The following is a 19,176-nucleotide window of genomic DNA, read 5'->3' as shown; positions in this document are numbered from 1 at the left end:
ACACAAATAATTCCTTATGTTTGCAATATTAGTGCACTTTTTGTCATCCTTCAAACTATTGTCTATTTTTTAACATTGATTTTGTCCATAATTTTATATATGAAATGTTCAATTGTTTTTTTTAATATATATTTACTAGAAATAATGACTCTGTGTGAGAGAAGGTGGGAAAAAGAACACTTTATTTTGTTTAGTATAAATACTATTGCAGCTAAACTAAGAATTTACTTTTGATTGTCAGACTATATCAATTTACTGTTGACATAATATTGTAAATCATTCACCAGTTCAAGAGGTATATTATGTATAACTACTAGACAATATTAATAAGTAATATTATGTTAGAGAATTGCTTTGGAACAAATTTTCAATGGCTTCCACGTTATCTTGATTTCGATATATGAAGTGTCAAAATATGGTGGATCAATATTCTATTTTCTCTTTGATGATATCTTTTTGTACTCCAAATACTCTGATATAAGTAATGCTTTTGAAGGAGTGTTTGGCTAAAAACATCCCTTAAATATATTTTAAATTTAAACAACATTTTCTTACTATCACAATGAGCAAAAAATTAACTATCCTAAAAATGGCCAGATTCACCCTTCCATTTTTTTTCTTGATAGCAACTAACGGTTAAACTAATTTCCTTTCATGTAAATGAAGTTAGAATTAACTATGGATAAACATGTGACGTTTTTAACATATTAAAGTTGCAATTCTTCTCATGTCAATATGATGAAAAATACATAGTAAAATATTTATAAAAAGTTCACATAGTTTGAATCTTAAGAAGCTAAAAGTGTCACATAAATGGAACAAAACGAATATTTTTTTTTACATAATATCTAAATATGTTATGTTATTTTTATCTTTTTAAAAATACAGTAACTAGTGTTTATAAAATTTACACCAAAAATAAAATTAAAATAGACTACCTTCATACTTCAAATTCCCTTGTTGACTAGGAAATAAAGAGAAAATTATACATTTTTTTCTTATAATATACTGTTGCTTATGTGATCAGTAATTACATAGGGCGAAAAATAATTTACTCGAAATATTTTACTCACTTTTTATGGGAACATCCTGACTGCTATTGTGAAGTTGAGGATGAAAACCTCTCTTCCTAGCTCATCCTGTTTAGTTAGGATTGTCTATTACTACTATAAGCTAAGATAAGAATTGAAGCAAACAAAATGGGGGACTTGTGGATTGATCAACTGTTAGTTTTTTTTTTTGTCAAAAACTAATTGAAGGATGAATCTTGCCATTTTTAAGATAATTGAGGAATGTTTTTTTGTTCATTGTGATAGTGCAAAGATGTGGTTTAAACATAGAGTATAGTTGAGGATTAATGTTGGTGACCAAAAACTCCTTTTGAAGCTTTGAAATACAAACACTTAAGTATAAAAACATGTTAACCGTTTTTAACTACAAAGTCAATCACACTAATATGATATTTCAAATCGATAAGACAATCCCTTTGAATATCACAGAGACAGTTGAGAATATGTGCAAGAGGATTTGCCCAATGTTTACAATACTAGATTGCATGCTAACTTATGATCTTTAGCTATTATTTCTTTATGTTATTATCAACATTTATCAAATGAATATACACATAACGACATGCATTTCATAATTATTCCTTTTCACATGATCAATATAACATCTTTTAAGTTTTTATTTGAACTTTTTTGTTGCATTTGAAATTATTAGTATGAATTTGTAGTGAAAATTTTCATATTCCTTTCCACATGATCTATGTAAAATCTTTAAGTTTTTATTTAAACTTTTTTTATTGCATTTGAAATTTATTAGTATGAATTTGTAGTTAAAATCATTTGAAAAACTGAATATTTAAAACGGCCTCAAAGAGGAATAATTAAATCTCACATGTTTTTTCTTGATAGAAGTTGAGTCATTAGCTCTTTGGGATCTCTCTTCTGCAATTCTTGAAATTTATCTCCCATAGGTGAATGTTTTTATCATTTTGTGGTCATTCTGTTTGTTTACCTTCTTTTTGAAAGTTTACTCTAGGTTTGTTCCTTCTAACTTAATCAGCATTCATAATGTAGTTTCAGGAGTTTTGAGAATTTCGGTTAGAGGGAAAATTTGTGGGTTACAAGTGATACGTTATCAATTGTATGAACCTCCTTGTATTCTGAGTGAATTGGTTGATGTTATTTCTCTCTATATTTTATATTCTCATATTAATATAGTGGATTTCTCATCTCCTTTGTGGACGTAGGTCGATTGACCGAACCACATTAAATCTTTGTGTCTTTTGGTATATTTCTCGCTTGTCTTGTACTCATGATCTTTTGAGGTTTGCTTTGATAGCTTTCACATTATTTTCGGATCTAACAACAATGGCCCATCAATGCAGCATCTCCTCCATGCGACCGCATCAATGTCGCAACTCCGATCCAAGAAGAGAATCCCCTCCCAAAGCAATCCACTTAATTAGTTAAATTATTGTAATTCCTTAATTGGTTGAATTATGGTAGCTTCTTGTCCTTGATTTCATATTAATTTACTCACTTATGGATTCAAATAGCTTAGGCGTACGTTCTGATTAAATTCATTTGGGAAATATTGATAACCAGTCCAATGTTGCCCATAAATTCATTATCAAATGTCCTTTTCACATATTCAAACATTAAGTGTAACAAAAATAGACATATATATAGTAGACAATTAATGGTATTGTATTGTATATCATATAGAAATGAAATGGTGCAAAACAAAATAAGAGTAATAAGCCAAATCCTTTTTCTCAGTCTCTTACTGTAAGTATATATATAATAATAGCAATGAAGATCAACTATTTCAATATATATATATATATTACTCTTATTTAGAAGTGACACTTCTAAAGGACGAACACAGCAACAAATACTTGTACAAAAGTAATATTTATTGTACCATAATTTGATGTCAAGTCATTGTCTTATTGGTAAATAGTACCACTTTTCCTGTAATGTTAACACATATTAAGCCTTTGTTGTTTTCCTTTCTAGGCTGACACATATTTACCTCTTTGTGCTTTGACTACTGTTTCCAATTCTCCTTTTTCAATCTTCGGTTGTCATTTGTCTCTCTCCTCTCACTTCTATGGATCTTTATTACTCCTTCCGTCTCATTTTATATATCAACCCTTTCTAAAAATAGTTGGACCACAATATATGTCATTTTATAAAATTTATGCATAAATTATCATATTTTACCCATTATACCCTTGATAGATTAATTAATTAGTCTTGAAAATATATTTACTTTGACTAACCTAGGAAATCTACAAGTAGTTAATTTCATTGGGAGAGTACTTCATTCATTAATTAACTACTTTCTNTACAATAATTTACAGTAATTAACAATAGAATATTTTAAAGACAAAAAAATTGATTGAGTCTCGAAATTTTATTAGTACCACATAAATTGAGTAAAAAGAAATAACCTTTATTATTTCAAAATTGCGTAAAAGATATTACAAATTATACAACAATAATTAGCAATTTAGAATGTTAAAAGACATAAATTTTTTTTTACCATAGTTAACAATAATTAAAAATTTAAACTATTTTAAATTACTATTAAAGTTTGATTAACTCTTTAATTTTGTCTTTGTCACATAAATTGAAACAAAAAATGATACATATTGGGCTCGTGCTAGCACGGGCTCCGATGTCTAGTATATATATAAAAGGACAAAAAACCCAAACAGAAATAATATGAGATATTTAGAAGAAAAGCCTTTTCCTACATGCTAAAAAGGGTAAAGAACGATAGGAAATTAGTAGATTCATTTCTTTGAGGAACTCTTCAATTAAGTCCCTGCAAATTTGATCTTGTAAGATTAGCCCTATTCTCCCAGCCTCTCTCTTTTCTCCCCATTCACTCTCATTCCACACTTCCTCTACACTTTGAATCATGCCTTTGCTACATGACTTTGGCTTCATGTGAAATAATAATGGTGCATTATTTGTAAATTTATCAATTGGTTCATATGCTTCTAGCCTCTTGATCCTTTGTTGTGTAACATGCCCTTCAAAAACAAAGAAAATACAAAAATTACTTTTTGGAGAATAAATAATTTTATATCAAATATTTAAAACATAAAATATCTAGTTTTACGGAGAGATCATGCGTTCACGTGCACCATAGTTTATGTATACTAAATTCGCCCTTTTCGTCCCATTGTAATATATAATTTTGTCTAAGGTGTCCAATGCACCCAGTTTTTAAAAGCTTGCAAGCCTCAAAGCATGTCAATCGATCTTGGACCACTCTCATCAGCAGACACATGGTTAATTAGTGGCACTACGTACAAACACCCCACTTGGGACTCAGTGCTTTGCAAAGATTTACCCGCCATCGTACTAAGGAAGTCCCATCAACTCTAGTATCATATTTGTCACAACCCAAACATATGTCAAAGTATTGGATTTTACTAACAAACATACAGATTTATCCATAGGGTTTTACCATCATGAGTCCAAAATCTCATGTACCATGCATGCATGTAAACTTTTTCTTTCCGTCTAAATTTTCATATGCATATCTTATTCGAAAGTTTATCCATAAAAAATCCTCCCAATTCTTCACCTCGACCCCTCAACCCCAATCAAGTCCGTCATATACATCTTCAGTATCTTCGTTAAGATTTTCTCCCCCATCATAGTATAATCAACTACTTATATTTCAAAAGAACTTACTTGCGTATGTATTTCTCCAAAGATTATACTATTCTTAATCATCCTTAATCCGTCTACCTTCACCCTTGCCTTAATCCATCAACAATACGATACAATAAAATTTATCAAATAACATTTCTCCGTACGTAGTCTAGTATCGCAATACAACGATCCATGTCTCAAAGAGTAGTTATTAAATCCCTAATCTCATCTTATCATAAAGCATGTTATTATATTGATAAAAACAATGAAGAAGAAAAAAAGTGTGTAGACAGTGCAGAGTGGACCTATAAGACTTTTGCTTTTACTTTCATATTTTTGGGTAGAATGTCTTTTTCATATTTTCACTTTTTCATCATTTTCTGACCAAATCATGACTAATTATTATTAATATTATTATGTGGAGGCATACAAATGAAGCTTTTGGCAAAAGATTCCATGGATAGATCTAGAGACCGTTACCAAAAGATAATTAATTTTTTGTTTTCTTGGTTAATTCTTTGGTAAGTAAGATACAATTAAATAATACTAATATATGTCATTTAATTTAACCTTAATTTACATTTATGATCTTTAACTTTGAGGGTATATAGTAAAGGGCAAATTACAGAAATCACATACTGTAAAGGCAAAATTACAATTTATCCCTTAAAAGTTTATAATTACAGAAATCCCTCATTTTCGCGCATCAAATTAATATATCAGCACTTATATTATTGTATCTCGCGCATGTATCAGCACTTATATAGCTCTGATGCATTAATCTGATGCGCGAGATACAATAATATAAGCGTTGATACATTAATCTGATGCGCGAGATACAATAATATAAGCGCTGATACATTAATCTGATGCGCGAAATGAGGGATTTTGGAAATTTATAAAACTTATAGGGGATAATGGTAATAAGTAAACTAAAATGTGAGATTTCTGTAATTTTTCCTATAGTAAACACTTAAATTTATATAAAATTGAACAAATAAACGCACATCGCATTTAAGTGTCTACTTGTTCACACCCAAAGTTGGAGATCATAAATATAAAATAAAATCAAGTTAAAATGACACATTTATGTATCGTGTCTTAAATAGTTGAACAAAGTTTTCAATAATATATAATAATAAAACAATCGTTAGTTTAACTTTTCTTTTCTTTTTTCTAGTGAAAGTTTCCTTTGAATGCCAAAAGTAATACTAGTAATGATGAAAATGGTCCATGCTCGTCCTCATATCATTATTCATTCCGTTACTTTAGCACTTTAAGATCTACGCCAACGTTAAACATGATAGCAATTAATTGTCTCTACTTTAAAAGTAAATTAAAGAGTTTCTTATTAAAAGTACGTAATTTTATCATCAGTTCTTACATTCCAAACATTTAAGAATTGATTATAAAAAGAATACTTACCATGCATATCAATCGCTTAGGTGGTTATTTGCTTTTACGTAAAATAATTTATACTATATATTTTATTTATAGTCTCTTTTTTTAAATGTCTAAGGTGAGAAAACTCGTTTTTCACTTTTTAAAAAAAGGAATACTCATTTTTTCGGGGGTATATTAAAATTTTCACTTTAGGTACCAATGTATATTTTGAACATATTTATAAGATGAAGATAACGTCATGCATTAGAAATCGAGAAAATGTAAAATTAGGCTAAAAATTAGGGGTGGACATAAATACCGGAAAATCAAAAAACTAAATCGAATCGAATCGAACTGAACTAATTCGATTTTTCGGTTCGGTGTCGGTGTTATTTTTTCAGATGTTCGGTTCTTCGGTTCGGTGTTCGGTGTAAGGGTCTCAAAACTTCGGTACACCGAAAAACCGAACTTTTATTTTAAAAAAATTAAAAATTAAAAAATATTATATATATATATATATATATGGGCATTCTCTTAATTAAAAATTAAAAATTAAATCAACAATTAAATCATTCATGAACAAATAAAAGTAACACCAAATGTACAAATCAATATTTAACTTGAAATATTAATTTTCAAGAGAAACTCAAACATATTTCTACCAATGTACATTATGTAAAGGAACCATCTTCATACTTGTTTTCTCGATAAATTGTTGGAGGCACAATGTTCTTGATAAAGACAAATATAGTCTTTTAGTTAGCACAATAAGTGTTCCACAGTAATACGCATCATTCCTTAACATAGTTTTAAATTTTTAAGTATCTTATACTTTATCCTTATTTTATTTTCATTCACACCGAAAAACCAATTTAAAAAACACCGAACTAAATCGAACCGAAGTAGAAAAAACTGAACCGAACCAAATTAGTTTGGTTTAATATACGGTGCACACTTTCTAAAATCAAAAATTGAAAAACCAAATTAAAATTTGATAAAATCAAACCAAATAACCGAACGTCCACCCCTACTAAAAACTAACTCAGAAAGAAGAGTATTATCTCAAATTTATAAAGAAATCACTCATCTTATTTTTTTTACTCAATACTAGGTGAGATGAGTGCTGCAGCGACATGGACCTAACTAATACTCTCAAAACTAAGTTGAAAGGAAGAAGAATTGCCTAAATCTGAACATTTATATCATTAACTACCAATATGAGATTTTTGTCAATTCGAGGAAATACGCCAAAAAAATAGAACAGATGCAAAATTATTGTAAAAGAAGTAAAAAATGGAAGAAGAAAACTGACCATTATGATTATGTTTAGGTTTGGCGATTTTGTTGCACAATGTTAATGGAGTCGTTGGCTTCACTGCATCGCTGATTTGCTTATCCCTTTTTAGTGAGTTTAGAATCTGGCGAATAGACTCTAAATCGTCATTGCACTTGCCCAAGTCTTCTAGAAGCTTCCTTCTCTTTACCTCTTCTGTACTCGACTTCCTATGAGGGCTCGGAAGGCACTTTATTTCCTCCAGCCCCATCAGCCGTGCCACTAACGCTATTGGCCGCTCCTTTTTATCTGCTTCGATTTTTGGTACCTTGCCCTCATCATTCTTTTCATTTTCCCCAATTGCTACTTTACCTTCCTTTCCGATTCCAGAGGTAATGCGTTTCGTCTTTTTTTGGTATTTGGAAATTAGTTGAATAATGCCTGACATGCAACCAGTAGACTTCACAACATGCTGATTTTCTCCACCCGGCGGTGTCCTTCGCCGGCGAGCTGATGCCACTAATGAATCTTGTCTCTTTAGCATTATCTCACCTTCCTTTCTTCTTCTTCTGTAGGAGAGATCTGAGAATATTTTTTTTTAGAATATAACAGAAATGATAAAAAGGAATTCTACAAGGCGTGTGTTGTGTTGTGTTTTAAAGGGTAGTGGAAGAGGCATGGCCTAAGTTTTCTTCTTACTTATGGAATAGAGTTCACAATTTTTTTTTTTACTTTGGGTGAGACAAGCAACATGTATAGGTCCCATCAGTAATTTTGCTTTATACACTTTTATTCATTCCATTTTCTAATTTTTCTGTAATATAAATTGTACATTATATGCTTAAAATTTTATAGAGTTTTAGCCATATGCATAGATATAAATATGAAAAATTATACGAAATGTTCCTTGAGTAAAAAAAATTGTATCTGAAATAATTTAAATTTCAATTATTAGTTAAAATAGTCATTCAATCATGTTTTCCTAATGACCTCTAGTACAGAGAAAATTCTATTGAGAGCGTTATCTTTTAATAGGCCCTACAATACAATATTCAAATTTTGCCGGGGCTTTAATGTAAACACAAAACATTGGATGGAGAATCTAAAAAAAAGAAAGAAGAAGTGCACTTCTGATCTTACCTTTTTTTCTTAGGGTCTCTTTGGATATGCTTATAATAAAAAGTTATTTATAAGTCAAAAGTTAAAAGTCATAAGTAGACAAAACTACTTTTGGCTTTTGAGTTGTTTTAAAACTTTTTTGGCATAAAAATGAGGAATTGATATCTCAAAAGATTACTCAACTTTGAGAATTTATCTAGTAAAGTTATTGAACTTTACTTTATATCAACAAAACATTCAACTTAGGCCTATCAATAAAATCATTCAACTTTAAGAATTTATCTAATAAAGTCGTTAAACTTTTGTATAAATAAAATCATTCAACCTAGGCTTTTGTATCAATAAAATCACTCAACTAATTTTATTATAAAAAAAATTGACACAACAAAATAAATATGTAAATATTAACTCCACAAATAAATAAAGCTAAAAATATTTACGAATAAATTTAACAAGTGAAATAAATATAATAATATTATTATGTACTTAAAATTTAACATGTATATGACGGACGTTATCCTTCCAATAAATATTATTGATATTATCATAGGCTTATGACTGCAATAATTTTTTTTATAAGACGTCAATTTTTTTTTTATAATTCAATGACTACAATAATTTAATACTTGCAGTTATTAAGCCAACGTCTATATCATTTTTTTATATGATAAAATTGATGTATTACACAATTATTTGTCATGACAATCTTTTACGGGTCTTTTAATTTCTATCTTTTTTTTTTTCTTAGGAAAACGCTCATCATAATACATTTTAATTATATAATACTATCATAATATAATTTTTACTAAGTAAGTTTATTCATAAAATAATCTTGATGCTTTTTTTTAATTTTATTTATTTATGGAGTTCATATATATTTACATGGCATAAACAATAATTTATTTATTTATGTTAATGTTTTTAATGATAAATTGAGTTGAGTGGCCTTATTGATACAAATGTCTAAGTTGAGTGATTTTGTTGATATTAAACAGAGTTTAATGACTTTACTACATAAATTCTTAAAATTGAGTGTCAAAAGCACCTAAAAATAAGCTAATACAAATGGGCACTTATTCTTCCATCTTCAAAATTCCTTAACCAAAATCTTTATAAAACAAAAGAATCACCCAACATTGTGGAGTTTTTTTTTTTTTTTAAATTTTTTTCTTCCAGAATTTAGGATGAAGGATTTGATGAACAATGATCTAATTGTTGGTTTAGAAATGTGGATTGTATTTTAAAAAAATATAAATATAATAATGAGCAATTGACATAGGCTTCAACACAAACCCAAAAAATTTCAATTCACTTTCAACCAAAAAACATGATTAATATGATCATGTTCATTTAACTGTTACGTTGTCATTCACCAAATATTTTTTTATCACTTTATTAGTTCGTTTAGTGTCAAAAAATAGTAGTAGAAAAGGAAAGAAAGAATATATATATTTCTGTTTGGTAAAAATCAAGCAACTACATCAAAAGCAAAAGCAGTTAAATAGATAAATATATTATTATATTTAGTTTGATTTTAATAATTTTAAAACCTACGAAATTGGTTGATTTTGATTTAAATTATTAATTGATCCAAATCGAATCGTAAACAATCCTAACGATTATGCGAAGTGCAAATTTACGTCGCATGGCATCGCACTGCACTGCACCATTTGTAATCCCTACAAGGGATAGAGAGAAAAATAATAATAGTCGAAATAGGAAAATGCAAATTCTAAAACACACGAAGATTCATCAGTATTTTTCAATAGAATAAGAATGAATTAAAAAAAGGATAAGGGCATTATATTCTTTCACCAATATCTTCTTTTTGGCTTGTAGTTATGCTATTGAAGTGAAATATATATGTTAAAAAACAATGAATTATACCCATGTGTCGATCATTTAAGTTTACATCTAACATAATTGGATATTATCATAACATTAAAAGACAGTTCCATTTCTTTGTTAATAATAATAATTTAACTGATCAATAAGAGTTGTGGTGGAGTGGTAAGTACTCCTTCATTCTTAACCAAGAGATCTCGGGTTCGAACGCAAATCCAGATTTAGTCGAGCCTCAATGTGGACAGATGAATTTGATTGCACATATAAGGATGTGTGCAATGTATAATCACGACTTTAAAATATGTCTTTTATAGACGTGCACATAAATCACATTGTTAGGATAATATAATAGTACGGAGTTGTAGTAGTTTTACTTATTAGATAATAGTACATTGTTGTAGTAGTTTTACTCTATTAAAACTCATGTTGATAGTATATCTCTTAGAGAGTGTGTATTTAACTACAGATTTGTGTAACATGATCTCTATATATTGAGGAATAACTCCTCCGTTAAATACAAACGAGTTTTACCATATTTACGAAGACACATGTTTTGCAATGACACTTCCCTCAATTACAATACCTTACCAAACTTTATGTATTGATAATGGGACAAGTTTGACAATTTCTCATTTTGGTCATTCTACCTTAGTCAACCTTTACATCTATCTAATGTATTATTAGTGCTTGAAATTATCAAAAATTTGCTTAGCGTGACAACTTTTATTTCTGATAGATATAATGTTATATATATTTGGATTTCACCCTTATTTTTGTCTTGTGAAGAATAGGGCAACGAAGAAATTAGTACTACTGCGTGGGACTCTTGAGCATGACCTTTATCGCCTCCTTGCTGCCTAACCACTCAATCAACCCTCTTCCTCAAATAAATTATAGGCTTTTCATGTTTTCAAGTCATCTTTTGATTTACATATATCATTCTTTTAATTTTTTTTAACACTATATCAATATTTATTTTAGAGTTCAACAAATTCTGATTCACATCTAAAACTTGTTTAAAATATACTGTTTTCTAAGAAAAAACGCTCAATATATGCTCATTTATTATTGCACTCGCACAAATTTATTTTAAATTTTAGATATATTATATTATCCTACATAGATAAATAGTATTTCATCAAAAGACTGAAACTAATAATAATAATAATAATAATAATGATAAATAAATTAAAAATAGTAAAAAATATATAAAACTAACTTCATCATAATATTATTGGAAAAAATATCAAATAGCTGAATTTATCAAAATATGACAAGAAAAAAACAAGTTTAAAGTCTTGACTTGCAAGATATATACAGTCATATAGAAAAAGTTTGGCTAATAAATTCTCCAAGGAAAACAACAGATATTAATGACATAAATGCAAAATCAACTCTCAAAAAAAGACCATCAATACTATTGGTAAAAGCATTATATCTATCTAAAATAATATAAGGACAAAAAATTGATTATATGTATTCGCATTACTTATAAGCATAATCTTTAAATAATCAGCTGCAAGTCAGAAAAGGCTCAAAACTGTCTTTTAACATATTGAAAATAGTTTTACTTTCATTTATTGATTTAAAAATGTCCTCAACATTTCTTTTAAGCACAAAAATATCCTTTGCAATTGCAGAAGCCAAAGCAAAAGCCAATGCCAAGAGAATAGGACTCCCATAATTAAACAATTGCATAAGCCAAGAGAACAGGATTCCCATAATCTTAAAAATCATGTTCCAAATATGAGTATTAAATTTGGGTGTTGGGTCTTTTTATTTGATAAAAAATGAATTGGATCAATGAAAATTGACCACTTGTTTAGTTAAATTCCATCTCAGATTTTTGTTAACAAAAATGTATTTTTGAGCCTAAAAAAATATATATTTTAAAGGCATAATAAGTAGACACATAAACTTATATAAAATTGAACAAATAGACACATTTGTCCTATATAACACCCTACATGACAATTGTTTGTCCTACGTGGCATCCTACATGTATTATGCCATGTAGGACACATGTGTCTACTAGTTTAATTTTATATAAATTTAAGTGTCTATTTGTATACACTCAAAGTTGGACGGCATAGTTATCCACTGAAGTCAGGGTCATGTTTATGTATTAGATCCATTATACAACTGTTTCTAATAGGTTAAAAGGACTTTTTGAACTTTTTCCATGACAAACCAATAGTTTTAGAGTTATATAGTAACACAATCTCTGAGGCAAATAAATTACTAATATTTCAACTCACATTTTGTAGACAAAAACAAAAAATTAGTCAACTCTTTTTTTTTTCTTCTTAATATATATAAGGACATATTTATATATAGTAGGAATTGAATAAATAAAAAAGAATGAGGGGAATATTAATGTATAAGAAAGAGAAGAAGAAGAAGGTGGCAGAGTCCGGCGGCCATTGGTGGTCGGGCAAAATTAATACTAGTAATGTTGTATGAGAATTAATGGAGAAGGAGATGGAGATGGATAGAGCGTATTCCATGGATGATAAAAGCTCTCATTATAGTATTACTAGTGCCATTCTTCCTTCTCTTGGTGCCCATACTAATTGCAAAACCAAACTCCGTCGCTACATCATCTCCCCTTCTAATCCCCGTTACAGGTATCCAAATATTATACATTCGTTCAATTGATTTTCGTGCTGTTGTTTTATGGCGAAATTGTAGATGGGTTTTTATGATTTACTTTCATGCAGCACGAAATTTGACCCTTTGGGGTTGGGTGGGTCAGGTGGTTTGGCGTTGGGTTTTGAGGTCTTAAGTTCGAAACCCTTCTGTAATGGGGTTTAAGTTGTGTGGACTCTTCACTTTTCACTTTCATGCATGCTGTAGTAACATTCTTGAAGAGTCCGAGCAAAGTAGCTTTCAGATTCTCTAAAAATACAGTACTTTTTGCAGAATCCGACATGACATTCTTTGTATGGTTTGAGAGCTATTGCATAGGAGAGGCACAGGAGAGAGGGGTTTTAGACTTTTTATCTTTTTAACAGATTTGGTTATCATGCAGGGCTTGGAATGCTTATTTGGTGCTACTTGTATTCTACACAGCATGGGCGTCACCTTTTCAATTTGGATTTCTAGACAGACCTCGAGGAGTTATTCCCATCTTAGATAACATAGCTAATTCATTTTTTGCCATTGACATTGTCCTCACATTCTTTGTTGCCTATCTTGATAAATCAGCTTGCAGTATGATTGATGACCCAAAGCGGATAGCTTTGAGGTACACAAAATCCGGGTTTTTGTTTGATGTTATATCCACCATCCCTTCTGAACTTATTCGTAAATCAACCCCCTATTTTCTTCAATCATATGAATACTTCAGTATCCTTCGTCTCTGGCGTCTCAGAAGAGTCAGTGCCATGTTTGCAAGGTAAGATGCTTTATTACCAGAACTACTTAATTAGTTTCCATGTTATTAATGATTTCCCACGTTTTAGTGTATTGGATCAATACCTGAAGCTCTTTGTTGGTGGTCCAATCTATAAAAAGAAGGAGGAATAAATTGCATATTTATTTTAAGTACTAGGATACTGAAATTTCATCTTTGTGAGATCGTCAATATTGTACGGAGGGCGTCTTTAGAGTATATTGAATCAGTAATAGCTATTCTTTTTCTAACACAGAAATTCAATTTGAATTAGTATCAAAACTAAGAATAGTGAATTGTTCTGTTTCAAGTCTACTGGAATTATGCATTGTTATAATAGTTTGGGTGAAGAAGAGAAGTGCAACTATCATGATTACAATGCTTTGACAAGATCTCTTACTTTAGTGATAAATACGGAGACTATGTTTTGAAATAAATAGCTGACAAATGTGCTGTTCTTTTGCTATAGATTGGAGAAAAACAGGAAGATCAGTTACTTTGGGGTTCGCGTACTGAAGCTTATATGTGTAAGTCTTTCAAGCAATAAATGGTATTTGCTTGTAAATTACCTCAATGGTGATTTACCATAACACACTTTGGGGTATTTTTTTCAGGTGACTCTTTTTGCTGTTCATTGTGCTGGCTGCTTCTACTATTTTCTTGCTGCTCGGAAACAAGACACAAGTAAAACATGGCTTTCACTTGCCATTGGAAATCATCATGACAGGAGCATCTGGGATCTCTATGTAATGTGTATGTATTGGTCCATTACAACGCTTACAACAACTGGCTATGGGGATTTGCACGCTGTGGCCACAGAGGAAATGATATTCACCATGTTTTACATGTTATTCGACCTCGGGTTGACTGCATATCTTATTGGAAACATGACCAACTTGGTTGTCCATGGAACCAGTAAGACTAGGAAATTCGTGAGTAGATTCTCTCTTTTAACTTCTTGATTGATTTAATTGAAATCACTACGTATTTTTCCTTTCAGGACATTTAGATGCAATTTGCACAATATTTTATCATTTATATTTAACCTATATTTACGGTGCTATCATTTCATCACTGTGCCCATATCTCATTTCGTCATTTACTAATTTTAAGTCTTCAAACATCATCACAGATGTTGCATCTAGCATAGGATTAGATGATGAAATTGTTATCAGTTCTCTTTCTACAACGTATTTAGTTTTTGGCTTAGTAATCTAAATCTCTGAACAAGTATCACAAATGAATTGGGAATCCAAGGGTGTGGCCTAGAGATCAATGAAGTGGTTGAGAACCATAAAGTCTCAAGTTCAATTCCCAACGGAGACAAATAACACTAGTTAATTCTTTCCTTTTGTCCTAGCCTTGGTGGATAGAATTACCTAGTACCTATTGCTGGTGGGAGGTGGAAGGTATCCCATGNACTTTCAGGACATTTAGATGCAATTTGCACAATATTTTATCATTTATATTTAACCTATATTTACGGTGCTATCATTTCATCACTGTGCCCATATCTCATTTCGTCATTTACTAATTTTAAGTCTTCAAACATCATCACAGATGTTGCATCTAGCATAGGATTAGATGATGAAATTGTTATCAGTTCTCTTTCTACAACGTATTTAGTTTGTGGCCTAGTATTCTAAATCCCTGAACAAGTATCACAAATGAATTGGGAACCCAAGGGTGTGGCCTAGTGGTCAATGGAGTGGTTGAGAACCATGAGGTCTCAAGTTCAATAACCAGCGGAGACCAAAAACGCTAGTTAATTCTCCCTTTTGTCCTACCCTTGGTGGATAGAATTACCTTGTACCTGTTGTTGGTGGGAGGTGGCAGGTATCCCATGGAATTAGTCGAGGTATGCGAAAGCTGGCCCGAACACCACGGTCATAAAAAAAAAAGTACCACAAATAAATTGGAAAATCATTTTTAGAATATCGATGATACTGTCTTGTCTTGCTGACAAATTCTGATTTTTCTTCTAAAGGATTTATCTCTGATGATTGTTTCGCTGCACAGAGGGATACTATTCAAGCTGCCTCAAGCTTTGCACAAAGGAATAAGCTGCCGGTTCGTCTTGAAGAACAGATGATAGCTCACTTGCGTTTGAGGCACAGAACAGACTCAGAAGGTCTTCAGCAGCAAGAAACTCTTGAAACACTACCCAAAGCTATTCGATCTGGCATTTCACATTATCTATTCTATCCACTGGTGGATAAGGTGTACTTATTTCATGGGGTATCAAATGACTTACTTTTTCAACTGGTAATTCCCAGCTGTGCTTAATTTTGTTGATTGATCCTAAGGTTTCATAAAAGTTTCATACTATTGGTGAATAGTCTTTTGTCTGTAACAAAATGTTGTTCAGTTGTTTCACTAATTTCCGTAATAATACAAATAGCTGATTTGATTTCTTCTCGATCTTTTTATACTGTGCAGGTTTCTGAGATGAAGGCCGAGTATTTCCCTCCAAAAGAGGATGTTATTTTGCAAAATGAAGCACCTACAGATTTGTACATTCTGGTAACTGGAGCAGTGGTAAGGAGCACTTTCTCGCTCTCCCACTCTTTTTTTCTGGGAAAGGAGCGGAAAGCAAAGGAAAAGAATGCTTTGGAAAAGAACTAATGGTTCTCTCATTTTTTTCGTACCGCTGTTGATTTATCACAATAGCCAAACTCTCAAGTCAAGGAACCGTGATATCTTATGCATTCATAATAATGATTATTTTCTATGAAAAATGATTTTTTTAACACTAATCACAAAATCTTCGACCTTCTTGCTGTTAAATACAGTTAGCATCTATTTTTTCTTCGTTGATTTAATTGCTGCAATTGAATCTCTTAATAATCACATCTGTCGTTCATGTAGGATCTTATATCACACAAGAGTGGAATGGATCAGGTAAGTTACTCTAGTGTAGGACTTAAACATTCTGTTATCCTGAGCTTAAATGCTTATTTAGTGGATCATTTTGTGTAGGTAGTTGGCGAGTTGAAGATGGGGGATGTTTGTGGAGAAGTTGGTGTCCTTTGCTGTAGGCCTCAACTTTTTAATGTTCGAACCAAAAAAGTATCCCAACTGCTACGCTTGGATCGTAGTTCATTCTTCAACATCGTTAAAACAAATATAGGAGACGGGACAATAATCATGAACAATCTCCTTCAGGTGAATAGACTCCTTTGATGTTATTTAGGCACTATCTAAATAATTCCATATTTATTAATGTAGATATCAGGTCGGTAGTAATTTCCTACGGCTATAGAAAACATTTGACATCCATTTTTTCTGAACCTTCCATTGTACAGTCCTTTGAAACAGTTACACTGTTATGATGCCGAATTCTATCATAATACTCAGCTATGGATAAAATTCAATGATTTTCATCATTCTTCACTTTGTGTTCGATTTTTTTTTAAAAAAAAATTGGAATCCCAAGTGCAAAATTTTCTTTCTGGAAGTGGTTTGGCGAAGATTTTTCACCTATATGAGTTTTATTCTCAACTAGAATAAATGACCCTTTGTAATATTTTGATGTGTGGATGCTATTCTAGCTTTAAACAATGATCTTCTTGGATGCAGCATTTGAAAGAGCGAAGGGACCCGATGATGACAGCAATATTAGCAGATATAGAACATATGCTGACTCAGGGAAGGATGGACATGCCTCTTAGCTTATGTTTTGCAGCAAACAGAGGAGATGATCTTTTGTTGCGCCAATTGCTAAAAAAGGGAATGGATCCTAATGAATCTGATAGTAATGGACGTACAGTGTTGGTAAGACTCCTCCCTATTTTGCATTAAACACTTGACCTAAATAACATTTATGTTTGAAAGTTGAAAATCATATGCATATTATGATGCAGCATATAGCAGCTTCAAAAGGAAGTGTTGAATGTATTCTTCTACTTCTCGACTTTGGAGCACATCCAAATAGAAAAGGTACTCTTTCCATTTCCATACCATAGAAAATCACACACAGTTTCTTTTGGGAAATCATACTTTATGTCTGGAAAATTATGGATGTACATTAGTATACAAAGTTAAATACTTAATACAAGCCATTAATTTGCGTTGTGCTTTCAATTATTCCAATGACCTCGACTAAGTATCTATCTAAGAGGCAGTTTTATCCTTAGCGTCTTCAATTTCTTTTTGAACCTTTTAACAAGAATAACTTAGTTGTATCTGCCCTTGATAAATATTAAGTAGAGCATCACTCCCAAATTTGCAAATTCGAGATTCTGTACTACTCTCTCTGATAAACAGCTACTTTTGTTATTGCAGATTCTGAAGGAAATGTTCCATTGTGGGATGCAATTGTGGGGAAGCATGATGCTGTGGTAAAATTGCTTGTGGACAATGGTGCAACAATATCTTCAGGAGACGTAGGTCAGTTTGCTTGCTTTGCAGTGGAGCAAGGCAGCTTAGACTTGCTTAAGGAGATCATCAAGTATGGAGGTGATGTCACCCTTCTTAACAGCCTAGGCACGACAGCAATACACACTGCTATATCCGAGGAGAATGTGGAAATAGTTAAATTCCTGTTGGAACAAGGAACTGACATTGATAAAGCAGACGTTCACGGTTGGACACCAAGAGCATTGGCTGAATATCAGGGCCACGAAGAAATAAAGGAGCTTTTCAACTTGATGCAACCAACTAGTAAAGAAACCAATGTCTGTCCTCCTGAAGCGCCTTTTGCTCCCTACCTTATGAAGTATCAAAGCGATCCCGCGATTCCTCTCTTCATTCATGAAGAAACAGCTAGAGAAACTGGCTCCTCCAACGGCAGATTGAGGAGAAGGGCTAGTTTCTTTCAGAATTCACTGATAGGATTTGTGGCTGCACGCCAGAGACACAATGAAGGTGAGTTGAGCTTTAAACTTTGAAGCCTCTCTCTCTAGTCCTTAAGTACACCTCCAAAGTCATAAAGATGGTCAACTCTACAATATACATCTATGTTACAAAATAGTCTTTTAGTTATAAAAATGCACTTTTACCTCCTAGTAGGTCTTGTCTTGATAAAGTTTTGGACGATTTTTAGTTAAAAGTTATTGTGAATCTTATAATATTTTGCCAGGAACTAACTGTGCCTTGGCAGGAGGAAGTGGCCCGGATTATTCTTCAACTAAAATTGCCAATTCAAGAATTCCAAGCAGAATAACCATCCGTTGTCTAGAGAAAGCTCATATAGGTAGAAGGGCTGTACTTTTGCCAGATTCCATTAATGAGCTGCTTGATATCGGTGCTGAGAAATTTGGCGTCTCTCTCGCGAAAGTACTTACGGAAGATGGAGCACTAATTGAGGACATTGAAGTGATAAGAGATGGAGATCATCTAGTTCTTGCTACTTCAGAAAATTAAACAGTTCAATCATACATATTACAGAAATAAATCTGATTTGACCTGTAAATTTTAGTGCTCGTCATTTTGGATATGATATAACAAGGCAATACAGAGAAATTTTAGTCATTGAAAAG

The 19,176-nt window shown here is 31.5% G+C and overlaps 2 protein-coding genes across 2 annotated transcripts; one reads left to right on the top strand and one right to left on the bottom strand.

Annotated features, from left to right (window-relative positions):
- Positions 1 to 3,693: 3,693 nt before the first annotated feature.
- LOC125841977 (uncharacterized) lies at positions 3,694 to 7,891 on the bottom strand. The gene is made up of 2 exons (XM_049521165.1): positions 7,378 to 7,891; positions 3,694 to 4,051 (listed from the first exon to the last, which is right to left on the bottom strand). Exons 1-2 carry the CDS (start codon positions 7,880 to 7,882, stop codon positions 3,747 to 3,749), a joined length of 810 nt encoding a protein of 269 aa, XP_049377122.1. The 5' UTR covers positions 7,883 to 7,891; the 3' UTR covers positions 3,694 to 3,746.
- Positions 7,892 to 12,639: 4,748 nt separating this feature from the next.
- LOC125843267 (potassium channel AKT1-like) lies at positions 12,640 to 19,081 on the top strand. The gene is made up of 12 exons (XM_049522482.1): positions 12,640 to 12,929; positions 13,334 to 13,699; positions 14,166 to 14,223; positions 14,311 to 14,628; positions 15,716 to 15,961; positions 16,136 to 16,234; positions 16,565 to 16,597; positions 16,676 to 16,861; positions 17,276 to 17,470; positions 17,560 to 17,635; positions 17,981 to 18,562; positions 18,798 to 19,081. The coding sequence occupies exons 1-12, from the start codon at positions 12,772 to 12,774 to the stop codon at positions 19,058 to 19,060; spliced, it is 2,580 nt and encodes an 859-aa protein (XP_049378439.1). The 5' UTR covers positions 12,640 to 12,771; the 3' UTR covers positions 19,061 to 19,081.
- The last annotated feature ends 95 nt before the right edge of the window (positions 19,082 to 19,176 follow it).

Source organism: Solanum stenotomum, chromosome 10 (assembly GCF_019186545.1).
Source record: "Solanum stenotomum isolate F172 chromosome 10, ASM1918654v1, whole genome shotgun sequence".
Classification (NCBI taxonomy): domain Eukaryota; kingdom Viridiplantae; phylum Streptophyta; class Magnoliopsida; order Solanales; family Solanaceae; genus Solanum; species Solanum stenotomum.
The sequence above is the reverse complement of the archived record's forward strand: the minus strand, read 5'-3'. Positions and strand labels throughout refer to the sequence as shown.

What these genes read in the sequence shown, in the direction of transcription:
- LOC125841977 (XM_049521165.1), bottom strand. Translation starts at nt 7,882, where the DNA reads ATGCTAAAGAGACAAGATTCATTAGTGGCATCAGCTCGCCGGCGAAGG. An exon ending in ACCTAAACATAATCATAATG is followed by an intron (nt 4,052 to 7,377) that starts GTCAGTTTTCTT and finishes TTGTTTTTGAAG; the next exon opens with GGCATGTTACACAACAAAGG.
- LOC125843267 (XM_049522482.1), top strand. Translation starts at nt 12,772, where the DNA reads ATGGAGAAGGAGATGGAGATGGATAGAGCGTATTCCATGGATGATAAA. An exon ending in GTCAGTGCCATGTTTGCAAG is followed by an intron (nt 13,700 to 14,165) that starts GTAAGATGCTTT and finishes CTTTTGCTATAG; the next exon opens with ATTGGAGAAAAACAGGAAGA. An exon ending in GTAATGGACGTACAGTGTTG is followed by an intron (nt 17,471 to 17,559) that starts GTAAGACTCCTC and finishes ATTATGATGCAG; the next exon opens with CATATAGCAGCTTCAAAAGG.